Source organism: Ursus americanus, chromosome 23 (genome assembly GCF_024610735.1).
Source record: "Ursus americanus isolate L20-20 chromosome 23, mUrsAme1.1.p, whole genome shotgun sequence".
NCBI lineage: Eukaryota > Metazoa > Chordata > Mammalia > Carnivora > Ursidae > Ursus > Ursus americanus.
Genome location: NC_142149.1, coordinates 42,642,458 through 42,660,745, shown reverse-complemented (window position 1 = coordinate 42,660,745; position 18,288 = coordinate 42,642,458). Strand labels below are relative to the sequence as shown.

The 18,288-nt window shown below is 46.1% G+C and overlaps 1 protein-coding gene across 1 annotated transcript in view; it reads right to left on the bottom strand.

The window, feature by feature from the left end:
• Positions 1-11,223, bottom strand: part of NXN (nucleoredoxin) — a 148,417-nt gene extending 137,194 nt beyond the window's left edge. The window contains exon 1 of the mRNA XM_045773645.2: positions 10,729-11,223. Coding sequence (XP_045629601.1) covers positions 10,729-11,100 — 372 coding nt within the window. The 5' untranslated portion in view covers positions 11,101-11,223. The remainder of the gene's footprint in view (positions 1-10,728) is intronic.
• Positions 11,224-18,288: the final 7,065 nt, after the last annotated feature.

Genomic DNA, 18,288 nt, shown 5'->3' with positions numbered 1-18,288 from the left:
TAAGCGTCTGCCTTTGGCTCAGGGCGTGATCCCGGCGTTATGGGATCGAGCCCCACATCAGGCTCCTCCGCTATGAGCCTGCTTCTTCCTCTCCCACTCCCCCTGCTTGTGTTCCCTTTCTCGCTGGCTGTCTCTATCTCTGTCGAATAAATAAATAAAATCTTAAAAAAAAAAAAAAAAAAAGAAGGGGTTGGGAATGTGGCAAGGGGGCAGACCCAGAGAAAGTTTAAGTGGAAGGAGAACCTTAAGATTTAAGGAGACGTTAGAGACATAGCTACCAAATGCAATGTATAGACCTAACCCAGATTCAAATAAATAACTGTAAAAAAAGTTATGACATGAAAGAAATTTGAATACTAACTGGTATCTGCCGATATTAAGAAATTACTGGATTTTTTTTAGGTATGGTATGATATGATATTGTGACTTTTTAAAAAAGCGTTAGTTAGTGAAATGTTTATGAAGGAAATGATACGATGCCCGGGGGCTGCTTCAAAGTAATCCAATGAAGGGGAGGGACAGAGGGTGTACATGAGTTGGTGATCCTTGTATCTGGGTGCTGGGTACACAGGGGCTCACTGTGCTATTTTCCCTACCAGTGTGATGTTTGACGTTTTCCATAAAAGTCAAAAAATAAATTGGCAGGAGAAATATACACAGCCCAGAGTCTGCTACCCCTCCCAGCTCAAAAGTGAAATTGGAATCCATTCAGGAAAACTGAGCAAGCAGTCAAAGAGATGGTCTAGAATTCTACCCATATTCAAAGATACGGATGTATTATCAAATCAGCAACTGACCGGTAATTATCACTGTCCTAGTGAGAAACTGAGGAGAAATAAGATTACATGACGGGCCACTAGAGTCAGGGTCTGGGGGCTGAGTGTGAGGGAATGCTGAAGGTAGGAAGGATACAAAGAAATAAAAGCTGAGAATTTTTCTCTCCTGTAATTGGAATAGCCATTACATAAGGACTGAAATATCCAAGCACCTGGGGTAAACATTTAAAAGGCACTTCCTACGCACCCGGCACTGTTCTAAATACTTTTTAAATATTAGCTCGTTTAACCCTTAATGACAACCCTATAAGGTGGATACTATTATCTCCATTTTAATGACCAGGACCTAGAGACACACAAGTCAGGTACCAGAGCCCATACTCTTACCCACCGCTCAACAGATTCTAAACGTTCACCTCTAATGGAGAATTTGTGAAGATCCATGGGTACAGATGCTTTTTTAAGCTGCAGCCAAGCATGGGCCCAAAGCAGAGAAAATGAATGCTGTCCTCTCACCTACATTCGCTGCCATTCAGAGCTCAGAGGGTAACACTGTGATTTTTCCCCATCACAGGTTGTTCTGCCCAATCTGTATATTTCACATCAAACCCTGAAAAATGACTAACACATGAGGCAGCTGTGCTGTGAGCCACCATGATCAAAAGAAAACTGTCTTGACCTGATCACATTTAAAAGGGAAAAAAGGCAACATCTTCTGATTTTAAACAGACTACATCCATTCAGATTTTTATCCCTGGCACACTGACCAAAAAAGACAAATAAAAAACTATACAACCGATTCATCTGGATAAAATTCTCGTAGGAAAACAAAGAGGGAAACCCTATCCTTAGAACCGCGAAACTCACCACACCTGGTTTTATGACTCTTCAACAATGATCTGAGATAAAAGCATTCTTTTTTTTTTTTAAGATTTTATTTATTTATTTGACACAGAGAGAGACAACCAGCGAGAAAGGGAACACGAGCAGGGGGAGTGGGAGAAGAAGAAGCGGGCTCCCAGCGGAGGAGCCTGATGTGGGGCTCGATCCCAGGACCCCGGGATCATGCCCTGAGCCAAAGGCAGACGCTTAACGACCGAGCCACCCAGGTGCCCAAGAGATGAAAGCATTCTTAACTGTAGAAATATTACTTGAATGTACCTGTAATTGGTGTCTGCATTGAGGTAACACAATGGGGAGTGGGTGATAGATATAACAGAAAGGAATGCCGAACTTTAAGCATAAATGGTTTTTTAAAAAGGATTTTCTTAAGTGTGGTTCATACAAAAATACACTGTGTATCTGGTCCAAGAGTTATGACCAGCAAGCTGCAGAAAATTTATGTTTGCTTTTCATCATGGATGCCACAGAACAAAAGTTTCCATTACAGGGTTTCGCTCGAGAATAACAGCACTCGAGCAACTTTCAATTACTATACTTCTTCCTCGTCATAAAGCAGAAAGCACATGTTTGAGATTTTACTGGAAGTTAGAACAGCAGTTTCTGAAAACCTCATAAAAGGGAGGACTGATTTAGTCCTAGGATCTCGGCAGGATACCTGAAGTTCAATTTTGTCTCTGAACAAAAGCACTGTAGCAGCCCGCAGGCTTTGCATAGGATGAAGGGGAGTTGCGGGCACTTCACTGGCTGATCTAAAAAAAACCAAATCATTAAAAGGCCCTTAGAAACCACCACCACCACCACGGAAAGGCAGCAGCAGAAAAGGAGTTCTGGCTTTCCCGTCTTCTAGGCAAATGGTTTCGGCAGTTAAAACTACTTCTATCTTATTTCAGGGTCTTCTATGCATATCTGGAGTGAATCCACACCAAAAGCCATTTGTTGAAAAGAGAACTTTCAGCTCCCTCCTCTTCCATGGAGAATGTCTGATGTGAACATTTTGTAAGATACAATTTCACGAACAGAAAGGACCGAGTTGAATTTAAGGGAGTTCAGCTGAGCCCTTTCATCTGACACTGTGACCCTAATCTAATAATTGGTTCTCTTTGCTTCAATTCTCCAACTTGAACATACTTTGAAAAGTTAAAATGTTTAATATCTACTGATTACTAGTTGCTGGAAGATGTAATAGGCATGCATTTTCAGTTCCTTGGAAGAAAGATTCTTGAGAAACGCAAACTATTTATGAAATACAAAAGCATGGAATGATAAGTCTGCAGCTAGAAGACTACTTAAATAGCCTAAGATTTTTGACATTTCTAAAGTGGAGAGTAGAGTCTTTTCCTATTTTTGAGCACAGAATTACAGGGCAATGGAGTTACACGTCTATTTGCTTGTTTCAGTGCTCTTTAAAGCACTCGTTAAGAAACAAAAACAAACAAAAACACCCACACACTGTGGATATATACAATTATACAATTCAATTAAGGCCCAACTCTAATATTAAATGTTAAAAAACAAGCTTTGTAATAGTGAAAGTGCACATTTCAACTTACATGATGTGGAAACTACCATATTTTCACAGTCCCAATCTAAAAGTCACATGCCTGCTTTCTGTGATCACATTACCCACGTCTCAGCACCCAGGAACTGATTATCTTCCCCTCCCTTCCGCTGGCTTCTGTCCTCAAGGAGCTTACGGTCTAAACGGAACAAAAACCGGGCGCCTGGGTGGCTCAGTTAAGCGACTGTTTTGGGCTTGGTCATGGTCATGATCAGCGGGAAGCCCGCTTCTCCCTTTCCCTCTGCCCCTTCTCCCACCCCTATTCATACTCTCTCTTGGTCTCTACTTAAAAATAAATAAAAATAGATGAAACAAGCAAAAAACAACCTAAGTGCTAGGACATTTGTACACAAGATCTGTGGAAGCCCACAGAATCATCTCACCCAGAAGGAAAAGAGACAGGAAATCTTCTTAGGCAAATAGGGAAACCAGGACCGAGTTTAGAAGTTCCAAACTCAGCCAGTTGGAAGGAAAGAGAACACTGCGCAGGCGAGAGAGGAGACAGAACAATCAAGGACCATGCTCTAGAATTTGGACTTGACCCCAAAAGCTATGAAGAACTACTGAAGAATTCTTAAGCAGGAGAATGACATGATCAAAGTTGTGATTTGGGACTTGACCATTCTGGAAACAGTCTAGAGCAGAGCTGCTCAAGGTGGGTCTGCAACCCAGTCCTTGCCCATAAGCTGTTTGTTATTGGTCCACAACAAGGTAAGTACAAAAACTTAGAATGAGTACTCACAAATGTTTACAGCAGCTCGACATTGCAGCAACATCCAGGTTTGTGACCCTGTTGAATAGGACAGAGACCAACTTGTGTGAGGTCAACTTAGTGCAGGGTTGCATGTGGTTCGACCCAGATAGGAGTCATACTTGCATTGGTGTGACTGATTGCAAATTAACAAAACAAAATAAAACTGACCACTGACTACAGGCAGCTTGAAAAGCTGGTCTGAGAATCATTTCAGGGGTCAGGATTGGAAGCAAGGAAGGGCGCCTGGGTGGCTCAGGGAAGGTTAGGCGTCCGACTCTTGGTTTTAGCTTGAGGCGTAATCTCAGGGTTGTGGGACTGAGCCCCGTGTTGGGTTCCATGCTCGGCGAGAAGTCGGCTCCCTCTCCCCCTGCCCCTCCCCTCGTGCCACCTCTCTCTCTAACAAATAAAATCTTAAAAAAAAAAAAAGAAAGAGAGAAAGAAAAAAAAAAGATTGGAAGCAAGGAGCCCCAGGAGAAGTTGCTGGTACACAGTGGTCCAAATGAAACCTAAAGTCAAGCAGTGATGGTAGGGATGGTGAGAAGAGGTCAGAGTTGAGAGGTATTAAAGAGATCAAATCAACGCCGAGACTCGGTGCCATTTGGATGTGAGGGGTGCAAGGGAAGCATGGATGGCTCCTGAGATTCCAGGACTCTTCTTTCCTTTTAAAATAATGGCCAGGGGCGCCTGGGTGGCGCAGTCGTTAAGCGTCTGCCTTCGGCTCAGGGCGTGATCCCAGCGTTCTGGGATCGAGCCCCACGTCAGGCTCCTCCGCTGGGAGCCTGCTTCTTCCTCTCCCGCTCCCCCTGCTTCTGTTCCTGTCTCTGTCATGTCAAATAAATAAATAAAATCTTAAAAAAAAAAAAATAATGGCCATATATAAAGCAACAGCATGCAAGAGCCTCAGGAGAGTCAGGACCAACAAAAAGATTCTGAATTCATAGCCATTTTCTTTGAGTGCCTTTGAATGGGCAGAATGGTAAATTAATGAACTACAGAAAACTAAGCACCCCGGTGGTTAGCACTGAGCACCGCTGGGAATTCAGAATGTGAAGAAAGAAAAGATCCTATGCCAAGCCTATGCTCTCCCCCTTGAAAGGAAATCCTGCCTTGAGGAGCCCAGTCTATTCAGAATAGGGCTAGCTGGAGCCCTGGAGTCCCAAGTACTATCAAAAAAAAAAGAAGACACCCCCCCAACCGTACACCGAGGGACTTGTTCATCCCCCACCCCAGCTGTGTCTAACACAAAGCCTTCTTTCTCAAATTTGTGCAGATATTAAAACAAGGCCTCAAACCAAAAAGAACAGTGATAAAAGGGGGGGTGAGGTGGGGGTGGAGAGCGTAAATGAAATCAATGACCCTAACCTCAAAACCCACAGCTTCCCTCTTGTGCTCTGGTTCACATTCCAACCTATATCAATCAGCAAGGGCTGTGGACAGCTAGCCAGGCAGGCCTGAATGGCTATCCTGAGGCCCGCATAGTAACCCACAATGGCTACATGTCTGAGCAAACCTACCCGACAACATTCCAGAGCTAGGAAGGGAGGTGAGGTCTTCACTGCTCCAGAGAGCGGGCACCATCCCTTTCCCATGCTGAAAGCAGCAATCCAACAACCTTTCCGCTGCCCAGGTTTAAGCAGACAGGATCAGCAGCAGGCACGCCTGCCTAAGAGCTCTGGCAAACCGCAAGACGATCACCAAGTCCAGAATTAATCTCTCTCAAGAAGAGTACCTCTTCATCTTAAAGCTGTTACCCTTTATCATGTCTGGGCTTCATTGATCTGATGTCTCAAGTTTCCTGGCAAGTGTGAGTATGGCGCTCAGTAAATCTCAGAACCCTCAGTTCTTTAAGGAGCGGAATTTTTGAAATATTCATTTGCTTTCGTTCTTTCATTCTTCTAGGTCTTTCTCCTCCATTAGAATCTCTTCTAGGGCAATTCTTTTTTTTTTTTTTTTTTTTAATTTTATTTATTTATTTGACAGAGATAGAGACAGCCAGCGAGAGAGGGAACACAAGCAGGGGGAGTGGGAGAGGAAGAAGCAGGCTCACAGCAGAGGAGCCTGATGTGGGGCTCGATCCCAGAACACCGGGATCACGCCCTGAGCCGAAGGCAGACGCTTAACCACTGTGCCACCCAGGCGCCCCTAGGGCAATTCTTTCAACCCCTTCACTGTATCCTCCTGTATGCTGATAAAACTCATTTGTTAGAAAAATCCTAACAGTTTTGCAATTCTGTAATGGGATACATTCCAGAGGCTCAAGCTATGAAAGGAATTCCTAAATTTCATAACTTAGGAACCACAGCTAGCACTTACTGAGCACTTACTATATGCCAAGGCAGATGCTATTATCATCTCCACTTTACTGATAAGAAACCTGTGGCACAGACAAGTAGGGTAACTTGCACACGGTCCCACAGCTAACAGATGACGGAGCCAGGATTCGAGCTCAGGCGGATGGACAAGAGTCCCTACTTTTAACTACTACTACTACACTAGACGTCTTCCTTACGCAGAGAAGAAAAAGTAAAGATTTAAAAAATACATTACAAATAATGGAACAAGGAAAAAGCCTCTCAAGGAAAATTGCTCTTATTACTTTAATTGAACTATGGTCTTTTATTAGACAGATCCAAGTCCTGGAAACACAACGAATGGAGGGAGCCTGTCCTGGCTGGTCCAGGCTCCTTTTGCAAAGGCGGAAAACCCCAATTTTCAAAGCTCTGCTTTTCTGCTGTTTTTTAATGCCTTCAAAGTGGTCTGTCAGGGTCACAGAGATCATTTTCTTAGTGGCTGAGGTATCTGGATTTGAGGGAGGATGAGCTGGGAGAAATGGAGCTATAAGACTGGGTTGGTACCAAACCTTGCCCCGTTCCAGAGCGCCAAAGGGATTCTGGTGACTTCTAGGCCAAGCCTCTGATTGAGTCTGACCCAAGAGAACCACGCAGAGCAAGCAACCCACACAAGGAAGCAGGAAGATTCCATCCCGAGGACTGCAGCAGGTAGACCAGGGATACTCAGGGATGCCTCCTGAGTGCAGGTCTCCTGCCCCCAACCGTCTCTTTTCCTTTCTGTCTGGCAAGAAGTTCTGGGGCCAAGCCAGACCCCAGCAAACCTGTGCGGTCCAGGACCAGTGGTACTGCACCATTTGATGTCAGTGGACCCACACTGACCAAATGCAGTCCATCAGACATCCAGCCCAGGCAAAACTGAGTCCGGTGGCTGTAAACCCAAAACCCGTGCTCCCCTCTATGAGGCTGAAGCAGATCCCGCGGCTCGGCTGTCCTAGTCTGACACCTAAGTAACTTACCCTCATCTGAAGGAAAAGATCAAATCCCTAAACTTTCCAACTATTCATCCCATTCTCTCTCTCCAGAAATCTGAAAAATGTCTACTACCAAGACAAAAAGCAAACCTACTTATTAAAACAAGTCTAACTACCTTAACTTCAAGATTATATGTTTCCTGACAAAACTGCTCTTATAAAGGCACTCAAAGTTCTATTATCATCTAATTACAATTTCTTTTTTTTTTTTTTTTTTAAAGATTTTATTTATTTACTTGACAGAGATAGAGACAGCCAGCGAGAGAGGGAACACAAGCAGGGGGAGCGGGAGAGGAAGAAGCAGGCTCATAGCTGAAGAGCCTGATGTGGGGCTCGATCCCGTAACGCCGGGATCACGCCCTGAGCCGAAGGCAGGCGCTTAACCGCTGTGCCACCCAGGCGCCCCATCTAATTACAATTTCTATACAGCTATTTATATGTGTGTGCTTGGAAGCCAAAAAAAAATGAAGCTTCAATTACTTTTGTACCCACCACAAAAGCAAGTAGAAACAGGACAACCTTTCATTGGGATTTTTTTTTTTTTTAAAGATGCTGGAGTCCTTTTATTTGCTGTTTTCTCACAGCTCCAATCAAGGTGAGCAGAGCCAGGCAAAACGCAAGCATAGGATATATGGTCACCCCCAGACTTTCTTACTACATAAAGGGGAAATTAATAAAAAAAGGAAAAAAATACCACACAGCATTTTCTTTCCCCACCATAATTTTTCAATTTTCTTTAGAGAAATGCCAGCCAATAACTAATTAGAACCATATCCTTTGTCATCCCAATGGGAAGAAGTATATGAATGGTTGTAAAGAACAAATGTTAATGAGAATTTTAAAAATTAGTAATCTGGAACTCTGGTTGCCCCTCGGTGTAAAACAAAATTCTATTCTTTGTAAGTATTTTTATAGTTGGTGAAACAACATGGACAGGGTCCATCAGCAAAAAGGTAAGTGTTCACCCACTCAGCACCCTGAACTGGGGAGGTCCTGGCCTTTTTCACTGTTCTTATCATGAAGTTGCCATCACAAGTTCACAGACTTCCTTCTAAGCCTCTCGATTTCAAACAGGAAAGACAAAAACTCAAAATTACAAAAACGGGAATTGTTTATTCTCTTTGGTTTCAAGGGGAAAAAAACTTCCTGTCAAAGTGAATACCTAGCTTTTGTAATTTCTAAAAGTATGTTTTCCGTAAGAAACACAGCTGAAGTCTTTTCCCTGGTTTATTACGACCAACATTTCTGGGATCGGATCTTGAGACACCTATTCGTGAACATCCAGGAGCAGAAACTACATCCTCAAAAACTGGACTTATTTTACAGAACAAAGTGAACCACTGGATGCGAGACAGAAAAACTCTGAGCAAAAAATAAATTTTTAACATGCTAGGCACCATGGTTTGGACATGTTCCGCATTCTGAACTGTATTTTCAAATAAGGGTCTGCCCCGTGTCATCCAGACTCTCATCCTGGTGAAATGAGCAGGTCCAGACTAGGGCCACAGACCACTTTTGTGTGTGTGTGCCAAGGGACCGGCCAGGGCAGAGACAACCAGGCATGGCATCTATCATGTGAAACATTCTCCTTTTCCAAGAAAAAGCTTAAAGCATTTGCAAAACATCTCAATTTGCTCCACGCTTTTACCATCCAGCAAATTTCTTTCATCCACTGTGAAAAACACAATAGGCCTTAGGTCTGTAACATTTTACCATCATTCTATGTTTGCAAAAGCTAGAAATCATTTGTATTGCCCAATAAGGACATTATTTTACACACATTGGTATACACAGAAATTTGCCCCAACAATGAAAATATTTTTTGGTAAATCACTTTCTGAACATTATTCCTCCCTAAAAGGATCATAAAAATAGCCACCAAGGAAAACAAAAAATTCCCATATTTTTTAAGCAAAAAAGGACTGGCCATTCACATTCATGCACTATCAGGTATATAAATCAAATATGAGCAAAATCACCTAAAAAGTGGTTAAAATGCCAAGTTTTGCCTGTGTGGTTAGTGAGCCCACATTTTTCCAATGTTAAATTTACAAACTGTATTTGTCGAACTGTATCTCATACTTTAAATCCCAAGTCTGTACCTTATACTGCTTGGTATACTTGGTATACTGCTTGGATGATTTACTGGAGACATTTGGGGTCACAGTATAAGCCTTTTGCTCTTACTAAATCTAATCATGCTTCTCAACAAGACTCTGTGCACATAAAAGAAACACATGGCGTGCCGTTACCATCCTCCCTAGAGGCACCTAAAAGCCCCCAAGAACAGCCTTCTCCTGTCCACTCCATAAACTAAGATTCTCCTCTGAAAGGGAAGGGGCTAGATTCACACGTTGCATCAGGCATGCCAATGAAGCACAAGCGCTCCGAAACTTGTCCTGTTTCGATTCATGACAAAATTTCCCGAATTCGTTTTATTAAAACGGACATCTTCATCCAACAGACACATTGGAAAACCCAAGCTAATTTCAGCAGCAAACTGGTAGGAATGAGAAGTTGTCAGCGAAGTATAAATTTCCCCAAATCCTCTTTTTTCCAGTTAATCTGCACCTATGTTCAGCATTTAATTCGAAGCGTGCCAAGCAACACCGACCAAGCAACTAAGATCCGCAGGTCTGTTCCTGTGCCTGGGAGGCATCTGGGAAGGACTGCTGGACAGGCAGACAATGAAAAGCTCCCCGGTGGCCACTAGCCGAGCCCGTGGGGGCGGAGGGAGAGAGAAGGGGAGAGGAGGGAGAGAGAAGGGGAGAGGAGTGAGCGCCCTTCTCACCCAAAGCCACGGTCAGCGGCTGCCTCTCCAGGGCGCGGGGCGGCCTGGCCTCGGAGTCCGGGGTCACAGGGTGGGGGGAGGGGAGGGGTCCCCTGAAAAGCCGATTTCTCTCGGAGAGAGGAAACTTCCTGGTCTGGGCATTATGGGTAGGGGGCGAGCGCCTCCCCCACCCACTACAGGTATCCACAGGGAGTCTGGCGGCTGAGGGAAGGAAGCAGCCCGTCCCCGCGCCTCTGGCGGGGAGCGGGGGTCACGGGGTCGGGACCCCCTGAGCAACCGCCCACTATACGAGGCTCCCAGCGTGTGGGGACCTGGCTCTGGACTCCTCGGGACGCCAGCCGGGGTCGGGGGCCGGAGGGTGTCAAACTTCCCCTACGGGCGCGGCCTAGAGCCCGCACCGAGGAGTTGCCGCGGGAGCCCCAACACGGCGGGGTCCTCCGACGGTGGCGGGCATACACAGAGGAAGGGGACACTGAGGGACACGAGGGGAAGCGCATTCAAAGATACAGGAGCCGGGCGAAGGGGCTGCGAGGGGCGCGGGAGAGGCCGGCAGGGACCCCGCTCCCCCCAACTCGCGGGCTGCGCACCCAGGCCGGGGGCGCCGACGAGGCCCGCGCCGCTCACCTTCCTGTGCTTCTCCTTGTAGGGCAGCGCCAGCCACGGCATGTCCCGCACGAAGTCCTGCCACTGCCGCTGGTCCTGGTCCGAGGACACGAAGACGATCTCCAGGCGGCGCCGCGGCTCCGGCTCCGCGGCCGCCCCAGCTCCTGGCCCCGGCCCGGCCCCGGCCCCCGGCCCGGCCGCCGCGTCCCCCCGCAGGCGGCCGTAGAAGGCGGCCAGGCTGCCGCTGAGCTGCGCGCAGGGGGCGCTCAGGCTGCAGCCGAAGTAGAGCCCGAGCAGCGAGATGCCGCGGGCGCCCAGCGAATGCACGTCCACCTCCTCGCCGCCGCCCGTCACCAGCTTCTCGCCGAGCAGCTCCTCCAGGAAGCCCGACATCCTGGCCCACCGCAGCCCCGGGCACGCGGGCGGGCAGGCGGCGGCGACCCCGCTCCCTCGGTCCGCGAGGCGGGCGGAGGCAGCAGCGGCTGTGGCGGCGGCGGCGGCGGCGGCGGCGGCGGGCGCGGGGCAGCGGGGAGCCCCGCCCACCGAGGCCCGCCCACGCCACGCCCCCTCCGGGCCGCCCTCGCCACGCCCCCTCCGTGGCCGTCCCGGGCCGCGCACTGGGCCCGGATCTGCCGCTGCTGGCGAGCGGGGCAAGGGCTTCCACCGCACGGCGGAATTGCTCGGGAAAGAGCCCTGGCGAGAAAGCTGGCCTGAAACGCCCCACTCTGAGGGCTTTCTCCCAACTAAGTGCCGAAAGGAGAGGGGTCCGCTGAGCCGGCCTCTCTGAAGCTGCAGTCCTCGCGGAGCTGGACTTGGCCTCCGTACTTCCAAACTCTCGATTCTCTCTGGACTTCCCCAAACATTCCCACAGTCCCCCCACCCGAGTGCTCGCTCGCTTGTGCTCTTTCTCTCTCCCTCCAAAGCCTAACTGGCCATTTCGTACCCCACCCCCACTGGCCTCTTGGGATGCTTACAGGACTAAGCATCTTCATACACAATTACTACCTCATCAAGCTGGGTCTTGCTTGCACTGATTTCTGTGTTTTGTGTGTTTTTGTCTATAAGAGAACTGGAGGACGCCACCTCTTATATTTCTCGGGTAGCTTCTGATCTGGGGCTAGGCACACGTGAGAGCGTCCACGATACTTGCTAGTGGATCACAGGTCGCACTGGGAGGGTTCAGTCCACAGGTCGCAACAATCATTCTCCTCCTGCGAGCGGCTCTCTTCCATTTCCACAAGTGTCGACAAAAAAATGCCGCAGCATCTTTCAATGTTGGTTGCACTCCTGAATCGGTTCCATAGCTTCTATCAAGTCTGATGATAGTTAAGAAAAATTCTAGGCTTTTTTTTTTTTTTTTTTTTTTTTTTGCCAGCTGGCAAGATGCTACCCTGTGCTTAGATCGAACAGGTGGCCTGTGGCAAGCCTTCCCGCCTCACACACATACACGAAAAAATAAAATGCATACCCTGCCAACCCACAATAGAAGACCTTCAGTGTGTGTGCTCAGCTACCAACACCTAGTGAAAGGAAAAAACGCCCCTCTCACCGCTCTCCAAGCCTTTGGAAGTTATTTCTTGGGCATCTACCGCCATCTAATGGAGAGAGTGAAAAAAACGAGATCTGCCAGAGTCCAACATGTTTAGAAGATACTGGCAGGCAGAGTATTTCCGTTATTTTATAGCGGCTTTCCACACACGCACAAACACACACACAAATCATGGCACGCTTTACAAGAGTTCATTTAAACTTCAATATAACCACATGATTTTGGCACAAACGTAAATTTACATGCCTAAGATTCTCATTTTGCCTAGGACAGAACGAGGAGTTGTACGGGTTTCCAGCTCCGTTGAAATGTTACGACACAAACTGGTGGAACAGGTGGAGATGGAAACCAAGAGCAGATTGTCAGTCTCTAAAAATTATATCCACTTTCTTAGTTTCCACCTAGTACTGCAGCTCATTTCGTAAGAAGGATGTTTGAATTGAGGACTACCTTTAAACAAGCAAGAACCCTACCACAAAAGGCAAATTCTGAGTTAAGTCTTAGAGTGTCATGCCAAAATTTTATGCCACTGCGGGGATAATCTTACTATAAAACACACAGAAAGCATCCCCCTTTTTTTAAGATTTATTTATTTATTTGAGAGAGAGAGAGAGCACACACACAGGGAGAGGGAGAAGCAGACTCCACACTGAGCAGGGAGCCCAACATGGGGCTGGATCCCAGGACCCCGGGATCATGACCTGAGCCGAAGGCAGATGCTTAACCAACTGGGCCACCCAGGCGCCCCAGAAAGTATCACCTTTTAGTGAACATATATTAAGCTATGAACATAACAGACATTAACTTATTAGATATCTTTTAAAATCCTGAAAGTAGAGGCCCCTGGCAGGCTCGGTTGGTAGAACCTGCAACTTTTGACCTAAGGGTCGTGAGTTCAAGCCCCACATTGGACATAGAGATTACTTATTTAAAAAAAAAAAAAAAAGGAAAAAAGTCCTGAAAGTAAGTTAAAAATCCTTGTTTTCTCATCCATATCATATTTGAAATACCCATTGGTGGGTTACATTAGGCACCATTGAAATCATGTGAGATAGACAGATCCTATGTTCTGACAGTTTCAAATGAACGCTGAAAAGGTATAAAAGGACTGGAAGCATTTACACCCTATGGAAGCCAAAGGACAAAGTATTTGATGTGGAGCTAGGTGAAGTGGGAGTTTGGGGGATTGCAAATTTGGGAAAATAGTGAAGTTACTATTAGAATACTTAACTTTGGTATACTAGGTGCAAGTCTGATATAAAGAGGCAGTTTGTTCAGTATTTCACTTTTATTATTTTACAGGAAAGCACTTTCCACTGGAGTGTGTCCAAACCAGCATCTGGCACCTGGGAAAGTGAGAATTTGAACATACTGCACATGAAATATGAATAAAATTTAGAGAATTGTTGGTGCAGCAGGCCTTGGTTAGAAGCCAAATAGCACAGCTGCCTTTTAAAGGGGTGTGGAAAGAGGAGATTTGCAATGGAAATGATTCCAAAATCATAATTCTAGTGGGTGTTTGTTACAAGAAGTCCAAGGAGACTCATTTGGCTTCCTGTAAAGAATAGCCAACATCCTTTGGCTTGTGAAAAGCACTCTCTCTGCTTATGCAGTTCAAGAGACCCACTTACAGATAATGTCCCTACCGGTATTTAGCTAGCTGTATTATATGAGTTGACTGGCTATTCTTTTTTTTTTTTTTTTTAAGATTTTATTTATTGGTCAGAGAGAGAGTGTGCGCACAAGCAGGGAGAGCAGCAGGCAGAGGGAGAAGCAGGCTCCCCGCTGAGCAGGGAGCCTGAGCCGAAGGCAGACGCTTAACTGACTGAGCCACCCAGGCGCCCCTGGCTATACGCATACACATATATATGTCACCTTCAAGATTTTTAAATCACATTCTTTGGTCTTCAGGTATAATAGCAGATGTGCACGAAGATGTGTGTATATAGATATTTACTGATATGCTGGTGAAATTGGAAAAAGGGGAAAATTGCAAAGAGTCAAACTGTGTATCAACAAAGATGATTAAATCATACCGCATTCATCATTTGAAATACAATCTAGTCATTGAAAAGAATGAAAATTCAATGTACACTGTATTAGTCCATGTTCTTCAAAGAAACAGAACCGATATCTATGGTGATTTATTATAAGGAATTGGCTCATTTGATTAGGGAGGCCGAGAAGTCCCACAGTCTGCAGCTAGCGAGCTGGACCTCGGAGAGCTGATAGTAGAGTTCCAGTCTGAGTCCGAAGGCCTGAGAACCAGAAGAGCTGAAGGTATGAGTTCTGTCTGAGTCCAAAGGCAGAAGAAGATCGATGTCCCAGCTTGGAGACAGGCAAGAGAACAAATTCTCCCTTATCTCACTTTTTTGTTCTGTTCAGGCCTTCCTCCAATTAAATGAGACCCACGGGAGAGGGCAATCTCCTGATTCATATGTTAATCTCATCCAGAAATCCCCTCACAGACACACCCACCCTAATGTTTAACCAAATATCTGGGCACCCTGTGTCCCAGTCAAGTTGATACATAAAATTAAACATCACAAGTCAACCCCTTTTGTGAACTTGGCGCCCGTATGCATCTCCGTCAACCATGCTTACCCTCCAAATAAGGACAATAACCAGACCGTAATCCCACCTCCCGTGATACAAACCCCTGTGTAGAACCAAAAATGCACTAGCGCTTCACCCACTGGAGGAGATAAAGTCCGTCAGTGATATTTACTCTTCTCCTTGTCCCGTAACTTGAATACAATAATGTTAAATTAACAATCCTCAAATACATCTTGTAATACTTTATAAGGGAACAAGAGAGGGAAGAGACAAAGACGTTTGCCAAACACATATATAAACACACATATGCATAACAATGTAAGAAGGAAATCCTCGTGACAATGATAGCTCTCACGGCTACAACTGGTCACGTGACCACAGCTAGTATTATTACTCTTTTTCTCCTAACCTTCTTGTATTTCCTTTGTCTTCAGCAAGCACCTCAGCTGGTCTTGTTTCTTTACCGGGTGGAGTGACTCCAACCTTCATTCCTGAAGGGTCTGGGCCGTTAGTAGTCCCCGCCTGGATTAGGTTGTTGTAGTTTTCCATTGGCCTTAATCACAGGGTATGCCCTCAGGGAGCTCCTAGATCCCAAACATAATCCTCCTCGCCTCCATTGTGGAGTAGGAGTCCAATTTCTCTTTGATAGACAGGATCAATCACCCAGCCAGCACAGCAGCACCCTTCTTTGCCTGCTGGTTCAGAAGCATGAAGAGCCCCCAGTGGCTAGATAGCAGTCTTAACTTTCAAGGCAATGGGATCATTGTTGTGTTTCTTCGTGTAAGCATCCCTCCTTTTGGAACGATGACCCCCAGGCCAGGAGAGCACAAAGTTGTGCAAACAACAAGCAAAAGTTTTGCTAGTGGGTAACTGGGGGTAATAATTAGTGGCGCCCCATCCCATTTCTTTTCCTTGATTCCTGGACCCATGAATATATTGGACACCAGTTCAGAGCATACACAGCCTTCTAGAGAATCTTCCCCCACCCTGCAAGGTACTGCCAATGAACGAGCGCTATAAACTGAACCTTCAGTGTCGGTGAGGCTGGTGAGAAACGTGGTAGGACCAGTGAATTCCGTGAGCACGGGGACACTGCCATGTTCCTGCTGCCGTGAAGTGAGCGCCGTGATCAAAAGCAATGCTGCGTGGAACACGATGACGATGCATAAGGTATTCTGTAAGTCCCGGATGGCGGTTCCGGCAGAAGCACTGTGTGCAGGGAAGGCAAACCCATATCCAGAGTAGCTACCCATTCTCGTAGGGACAAAACACTACCCCTTCCCTGATGGAAAGAATCCAAAGGAACGGAGCAGCCCCCGGGTAGCGGGCTGATGGCCGCGGTGCCGTATGGGACACTTGGTGCTGGTCTCTGCTGCTGGAAGGTCTGGCACTTGGCAGTGGCCACAGCCAACTCAGCTTCGGGGGGTGGAAGTTCATGTCGCCGAGCACGTGCATAACCTCCCGCCCTGCCCGCATGGCCACTTTGTCCGTGAACCGATTGGGCAATGACAGGAGTAATTGCGGAAAGAGGCCAATTAATAGCCACAGAGTGGGTCATCCTATCTACTTGATTATTAAAATCTTCCTCTGCTGAGGTCACCCTTTGGTGAGCATTCACAGGAGACATCTTCACGTATTTTTGTCCGTTCAGAGAGGTCTACCCACATAACTTCTCCCCAAAGTTTCTGGCCACCAATTCTCTAATTGCACCCTTTCCAGTCCCCCACCCTTCAGCCAAACCATTAGCCACATGCCATGAATCAGTATATAATCTCATATCTGGCCTTACTTCTTCCAAGCAAAATGAATAAGCAGGTGCACTGCTCAGAGTCCTGCCCACTGCTTAGAAGGCATTATAGCAGGAGTGGGGACCATGGATTTGGGCCACTTTTTCATGTAGCTGACTCGTGCCTTCTGTTTGATGATGGAGTGTTCCTGTGCATGCCCAGCTCTATGGCTTGGTGGGTCAGCTCATACCCACTTCATGATGGACGCTCAGTAGCATGGTAACTCGGTGGCCCGTGGTCAAGCGTTGAGCCTCTGTTAAGACTCAGGAGCAGACCAAGTGTTGTTTCTCAAATGGAGAGAGTACTGTTTGTCAGATACCATTATTTAGGGCGCCGGAGTGGCTCTGTTGGTTAAGTGTCCGACTCAGTTTTAGCTCAGGTCATCATCTCACGGGTTGTGGGATTGAGCCCCGTGTCGGGCTCCCCACACAGTGGCGAGTCTGCTTGAAGATTCTCTCCCTCTGTCCCTTAACCCACTCTCTTTCTCTCTCTTTCTACACAAATAAAGGAAGAAATCTTTTAAATTTTTTATTCTTTTTTAGGTTTTATTTATTTATTTGACAGAGAGAGAGACAGAGAGCACAAGCAGGGGGAGAGGAGAGACAGATGGAGAAGCAGACTCTCCACTGAGCAGGGAGCCCAACATGGGGGTCCCAGGACCCTGAGATCACGACCTGAGCCAAAGGCAGATGCTTAACAGACTGGGCCACCCAGGTACCCCAGAAAGAAATCTTTTTTAAAAATACCATTATTCACAGAGAGTGGCAGGGCTTTGCTCAAAAATCTTAAGGGCTCACCTACAGGGGTCTGCCAGAAGTTCCCCACAGCATCCCTGTCTGCCGCTGACCTTCAAGCCCCATTGGACCTGCTGGCCTGTATGGCCCAAGTGGCAGAGCAGCTCAGCGGGCAGCCCGGACCTCTTGCTGAGCCTTCTCTTGTCCTGGGCACACTCAAAATTAGCAGCTTTTGGGGGCACTCATTAAATGAGTCAGAGTAGCACACCCAGCGGAGGAATACACTGCCTCCAAATAGCTGGGCCCATTGTGGCCCCTGTCAAATGGACCCATAAAGTTAACCATCACATACACTAATATGGAATAGCTCTACGACGTAGCATGAGAGAAAGTAAGGTGCAGAATAGGTAGGAAATACTAAGCAATCACTTGTAAATTTCCAAGTGGAGAAAAATTTATACACGCACACATAAATATGCTTACATACGGATGAAATATATCTGGAAAGACATTTAAGAAATAGTAACAGGTTGCTTGGGGAAGGAAATTGAGGGACTGGAAATAGAGGTGAGAAAACTAGCCCAAGAAAAAAATACTTTTTGAATTTTCAAATAAGAACTTATTCAAAAGGTAAGATACTATAAGTGGAGAAAAAAAATATTAAAGGACATCAGGACATCTCTGAATGAAAGAAAAAAAAAGGTCTCATACAAAAAAAATTCAAATTCCATTATAAAAAGAACTGCCAAAATGAACATTTTGAGTATAAAAGTCTTCCAAGTCCACTTAGTTCAAAAAATAATTGATTCAACAAATTTCGAATCAAGATGTATTCAAACAAAAAATGTATTTCGTTTAACTGAGAGTTTCCTGTAAAAGATTTTACCTATAGATTAATGTTGTATTACAGATTTTACATGTGTTTTATCTGTTCCTTTAAAAAAAAAAAGATCTA